The 6,640-nt window shown below is 39.7% G+C and overlaps 1 protein-coding gene across 1 annotated transcript; it reads left to right on the top strand.

Annotated features, from left to right (window-relative positions):
- Window positions 1-432: 432 nt before the first annotated feature.
- Window positions 433-1,377, top strand: LOC115526493 (olfactory receptor 52B4-like). Its single transcript, XM_030333873.1, has one exon. It carries the CDS (start codon window positions 433-435, stop codon window positions 1,375-1,377), a length of 945 nt encoding a protein of 314 aa, XP_030189733.1.
- The last annotated feature ends 5,263 nt before the right edge of the window (window positions 1,378-6,640 follow it).

A 6,640-nucleotide genomic window follows, 5' to 3' on the forward strand; every position in this document is an offset into this window, starting at 1 on the left:
TGAACAGGCTATGTTTTGATTTGAATACCCACATTTTCTTGTTTCCCTCCTTTTTCATTCTTTTCCTTATGTTAAACTACCTACCAAAAGGTCAAGTTCAAGTTCAAGAAACACCTTATTTACAGCCTTTTCAGATACATATAATGATTTCCTTTGTATATTCATAATCCTCTGATTGAGGGGAAAATACAATAATATGTTTTGTTTGATTAGCTGGGGATATATACATGCCAATTAGACTATTACTTATTGAGGTAGAGAACATGTCCTATTGACTTTTTATGTTTCTTACTGTTTGCATGTTCAGAGAAGATGAAGAGTATGCGATATGCCAAAAGCTCCTTGTGACTTCACAAGGAATATTACAAGAAAATCTGTATTTTCATTTCTGTCAATGAATCAAAGGTGATGTCTCTGGTAGTCTCCACAGGTATGATTTCCTTAAACCACACTGGTATTAGCCACACAATCTTCCACTTCCTGGGCATCCCTGGGCTAGAGGACCAGCATGTGTGGATTTCCATCCCCTTCTTCATTTCCTATGTCATTGCCCTGCTTGGGAACAGCCTGCTCATCTGCATTATCCTCACAAAGCACAGCCTCCACGAACCCATGTACCTCTTCCTCTGCATGCTGGCCGGAGCAGACGTTGTCCTCTCCACGTGCACAGTACCTCAGGCCTTGGCCATCTTCTGGTTCCGTGCTGGGGAGATCTCCCTGGATCGATGCATCACTCAGTTCTTCATTATCCACTGCACTTTCATCTCTGAGTCAGGGATCTTGCTGGTGATGGCGTTTGACCGCTACATTGCCATATGCTACCCACTGAGATACACCACTATTCTTACACATGCACTCATTGGGAAAATTGGTGTGACCATCTTCCTGAGAAGTTTTTGTATGATCTTCCCCATAATATTTCTTTTGAAAAGATTGACTTTCTGCCAAAATAAGATTATTCCACACACCTATTGTGAACACATTGGCTTGGCCAAATATGCTTGTAATGACATTAGTGTGAACATCTGGTATGGACTTTTTGTCATCGTGTCTACAGTGGTCTTAGATGTCCTGTTAATTTTTGTTTCATATCTGCTGATTCTCCATGCTGTCTTCCACATGCCTTCACGAGATGCTCACCACAAAGCTCTCAACACATGTGCCTCCCATGTCTGCATCATTGTCCTCTTTTACGGCCCCGCGATCTTCACAACCCTTACTCAGCGGTTTGGACGCCACGTTCCACCTCATATTCACATATTATTGGCTAATGTCTGCATTCTGGTTCCACCTATGCTGAATCCCATCATTTATGGGATTAAGACCAAGCAAATCCGCGAGCAGGTGGTTCACATATTTTTTCCAAAGCAGAAATGACTTTGGAAGAGGAACAGTATTTTCAGCACCTCTAGCTCTCCATGATGTGGTCTGAGGAAGCAGTGGGTGGAAACACTAATGGCAAGCTGAACTACTAGGAAGTAGCCTAGTGAATTCTGTTTCTGGGGCAGGTTCACCAGGGAGGTGAGAGGACTTAACATCTTCTGTCAAAGCAACAGAGACAGCCATGCCATGTTTGACTGAACAGGCTACCTCCCGAACAGAGCCTGTGGCTGGACATATGAATTTCCAGAGTCATGTGTCCTTATGTCACTAGTCTGATTTTTGGTTATAGATGAAATTGTTGGGAAGGAAAAATTCTTTCTCTGCCCTTGAAGGTGTTCCAGCTGGAGTAAGAATTAAGTTGACTTGAGTTAGTTAACAGAAGAAAAAAAGTAAGTTTTATTATGTGTGCACAGAAGCCCAATAATGAAATTGAGACCTAAAGAAATGACAAAGGCAGGTAGTTTTTATACTTTTTAGACAAAGGGACAATACATCTGTGAAGAATTGACAGTATAAAGAAAACAGGTATTTGGGAGCTTAAATTAGTAGGGAATTCTAAGCAGAACTAAGGCTGAGGTAGTAGATTAGAAAAGGAGAACAAAGATTTGTTTCTACAGTGTTCTCAACTTTAAAATACCTTTCTCTGGTGATAAGGATGTCTTTGTACTTCTTGGCACTGGGAGGATATTTTTCACATGGATGATTTGTTTTCTACTTTCAGGGGGACAGATAAGGGTCTGAGTGTCCTTGCATTGACTGTTTCTTAAGTAGTTTTTATTGAAAATAATTAATGTGCCAAAGTGGCACATTTTGGGGCACCCTCCCTTGGCCCCTATAAAAAGAGGGTATTCCTCTGGTCTTGGAAGTTGTTAAATTATTCCTCACTGAATTCATGTCCTCTGAGACATCTTGTGATATCCCTGGACAATCACATACAAACGGCCCAATGTTTCAGTTATGCAGGACAAAAGACTTCTGGAGATCTTATGGACAGCATGGTGATGAGAGTTAATAATACTTCATTGCATAGGGGCACCTGGTTAGGTGTCTGACTCTTGATTTCGGTGCAGGTCATGATCTCATGGGTTTGTGAGTTTGAGTTCCACATTGGCCTCTATGGTGACAGCGTGGAGCCTGCTTGAGATTCTCTCTCTGTCTCTCTCTTTCTCAAAATAAATAAATAAATAAATTAATTTAAAAAACCTATTGCGTATTTGCTAAGAGATTTGACTTTAAGTGTTCTCACCCCCCTCACTCAAATTGCAGCTATGAAAGGTGAATGATATGTTAATTAGCTTGATTGTGGCAATCATTCACACATAATGTATACATATGTCAAAATATCACATTGTATACCTTAAATATATAAATTTTTACCTCTCAATTATACTTTAATAAAGCAGGAAAAAAGAACTCATCTCAAATATGACAATTAGATTTGTTAAATATTTGGTATGCATCTGTCCATATTTTTCTGTATGTATCTTTATGTATCTGTGTAAAAATAATAAAAAAATATAAACATACTCATAAATATAGACAGACACATATGTAGTTGTATGTTTGGAAAAGGTGGAATATTGGGACTCCTAGATGGCTCAGAGGGGTAAATGTCCAACTCTGGCTCAGGTCATGATCTCACTGCTCATGGGTTTAAGCCCTGTGTCAGGCTCTGGGCTGACAGCTCAGAGCCTGGAGCCTGCTTCGGATTCTGTGTCTGCCTCTCTCTCTCTGCCCTTCCCTCACTTGTGCTCTCCCTCTCACTCAAAAATAAATAAATAAACATTAAAAAAGGAAAAGGTGGAATATTAACTATAGCAGTCTATAAGATACCATCACTTAACTTGTTCATGACCTACATCAGTAAGTTGTGAAAGGGCCATTGGTAAGTATTAATCCCTAAAAAGGGAAAAGAAATTGTTTGTAGAACACTGGTCACAGACACTGGAAATTGTCTTCCTACTCTTGACCAGGGATAATCCTACTGATATGACATTGACTCTTGGCCAGAGGAAATGGGGGGACCCTGTGATGCTCTAGAGAGCTGGCCTATTACAGCCAACACTTGAATAGTGGAACCACAACATGTGTTTTTACCAGTTACATTTATAGCAGCATGTTATTTTGGAAGGTAGAATAAAGTCTGTGCTAGACACAGGAGCCATTGCATGAGCCCAAGATGAGACCATTATTTTTGAAATGATGGATGTAATGGTGTACTGGAAAGACATTCCACAGAGATGGAGTCAAAACAACTCCTCAAACCCTCTTTGTATGAAACACAAATGCCTGACAAGCACAGACATGGATGTGAACTCATGCTGAGATTGCCATCCTGAGTAGCAGCAAGTAAATGTTTGCTTTAAGAAGTTATTTCCCAGGATGCCTGGGTGGCTCAGTTGGTTGAGCATCCAACTCTTGAATTTTGGTTCAGGTCATGATCCCAGGGTTGTGGGACCAAGTGCTGTATCAGGCTCTGCACTGAATGTGGAGCTTGCTTGAGATTCTTTCTCTCTCCCCCTCTGTCCCTATCTCCCGCTCACACTTTTTCTCTCTCCCTCTCTAAAAAAAAAGAAAAAAGAAGTTGTTTCCCGTGTGTATTTTCCCTTCACTTACTCTGGGTCTTCGATTCCATAGTGCAGCCTGAATGCTCCTCACAAAAGCCAAATGTCATCCCATCTCCTTCCCGCTCCAACTTGCTTAAAAAAAAAAAAATACTAGGCACTACCACCACTGTAAGCTATTGAATGAGTTACTTGTATAAATGGATCCAAGTCATTTATATAAGAACACTCTTAGGATTAAAACATATTTAGGTATATATTGTTCAATAAACACACCTTAAACAAACAAAAGTTTGTAAATAAAGGAATAACTCAACAAACATTAAATTATGCCCACTATAAATTACCAGGACTAAGCTAAGATCTGGAGATAATCAGTATCACAGTCCCCTTTCTTAGGGAGTCCATAAACTAGAGTTGGCAAAAATTAAGGAATTAAAACACAATGTGATAAATAATGTAGAGAGCACTGTGGGATAGGGTAGGACAGTCACTTCTGTGAGAAGTGCGAGTCTCCCAACTGTGAGAGAGAGAACTCTTCCTGCATATTCCTGTGCTGAATGTGGACAAGTACCTAGAATTAGCCAGGTCAAGGGCTTGACAATAGGAAGTGGCCAATCTGAATAGTGGCAAGGTGAGGAAAGCAGTGTATGGAAGAGGAGGGGCAAGAGACATTCCTGAAGAGATAGGAAGGAGGAGAGCAGGAAAGCCTTCAATATTGTAGGGAAGCAGCAATTTCCTCTGCCAGTCAAGGTCTTTCAACTGGACTAAGAATTAAATTGACAAGAGATAGATTAACAGGAAAAAAATCTGAAGTTTTATTATATGTGTACAGAGGCCAAGTAATGAAATTGAGACCTCAGTAAATAACTAAGGCAGGTAGTTTTTATACTTTTAAACAAAGAGACAATATATTTGTGAGGAGTTAACAGGACAAAGAAAACTTTGGGAGCTTCAATTTGGAAGGAATTTGAAACAGAACTTGGGCTGGGGAGGTTAATTAGTAAAATGTAACAAGGGTTGTTTATATAGACTTCTCAGCTCAAATTCCCACCTCTAGTGATAAGGATGTCTCTTTACCCTCTGGTACAGGGAGGGTATCTTTCACATGGAAGATTGATTTATTGTTTCCTGGAAGCAAGGGGTGGTGGTGGTGATGTCAGCGTGTTCTTTTGCATTGGCTGTTCTCAAGTAAATTTTACTTAAAATCATCAATGTGCCAAAGTGGTGCATTTTGGAGTGGCCTGCCCTTGGCCACTACAATAAGGAGTTCAAAACATGCCATCCAAACATATACCACTGTGGAATACTAATTATTTTGAGCTTAAGGTGCTCAAGAAACAGAAGATACAACAAGAATTCTCTGAATTACCCCTTCCTACCTAAAAAGTAGCTATATAATTTCCCTTGAGAAAAGTGCCCTTTCTGTTCCAGAAAGGGAAGAACATTGTCATCCCCAGAGACTGGGAATCCATGCTGAAATGGATCTGTACAAACTTACTAAAAAAACCCTTATATTCTGCCACTTCCTGTATCCCTTCCCCAGATAGCTTTTAGTCACATCACCACATTTCCTGCCCCCAGCCCAAACCCTTTGTCTTCCCATTCCTTTTCTTTCTTTTCTTTTCTTTTCTTTTCTTTTCTTTTCTTTTCTTTTTTCTTTTCTTTTCTTCTTTTCTTTATTTCTTCTTTGTTATTTTATTTTATTATTTTTAAATTTACATCAAAGTTAGCATAGAGTGCAACAATGATTTCAGGGGTAGATTCCTTAATGCTCCAACCAACTTCTGGTTTAATTGATTTGTTCTACTGTTTTTTTGGTTTCGCTAACAATTTCTGCTCTAATCTTTATTATTTCCTGTCTTCTGCTGGTGTTGGGTTTTATTTGCTGTTCTTTTTCCAGCTCTTTAAGGTGTAAGGTTAGGTTGTGTATCTGAGACCTTTCTTCCTTTTTTAGGAAGGACTGGATTGCTATATACTTTCCTCTTATGACTGCTTTGTTGCATCCCAGAGGTTTTGGGTTGTGGTGTTATCATTTTCATCAGCTTCCATGTACTTTTTAACTTCCTTTTTAACTTCTTGGTTGACCCATTCATTCTTTAGTAGGATGTTCTTCAGTCTCCAAGTATTTGTTACCTTTCCAAATGTTTTTTTTTTTTATATATATGAAATTTATTGACAAATTGGTTTCCATACAACACCCACTGCTCATCCCAAAAGGTGCCCTCCTCAATACCCATCACCCACCCTCCCCTCCCTCCCACCCCCCGTCAACCCTCAGTTTGTTCTCAGTTTTTAACAGTCTCTTATGCTTTGGCTCTCTCCCGCTCTAACCTCTTTTTTTTTCCTTCCCCTCCCCCATGGGTTCCTGTTAAGTTTCTCAGGATCCACATAAGAGTGAAACCATATGGTATCTGTCTTTCTCTGTATGGCTTATTTCACTTAGCATCACACTCTCCAGTTCCATCCACGTTGCTACAAAAGGCCATATTTCATTTTTTCTCATTGCCACATAGTATTCCATTGTGTATATATACCACAATTTCTTTATCCATTCATCAGTTGATGGACATTTAGGCTCTTTCCATAATTTGGCTATTGTTGAGAGTGCTGCTATGAACATTGGGGTACAAGTGCCCCTATGCATCAGTACTCCTGTATCCCTTGGATAAATTCCTAGCAGTGCTATTGCT

This window comes from Lynx canadensis, chromosome D1 (genome assembly GCF_007474595.2).
Source record: "Lynx canadensis isolate LIC74 chromosome D1, mLynCan4.pri.v2, whole genome shotgun sequence".
In the NCBI taxonomy this organism is placed as follows: domain Eukaryota; kingdom Metazoa; phylum Chordata; class Mammalia; order Carnivora; family Felidae; genus Lynx; species Lynx canadensis.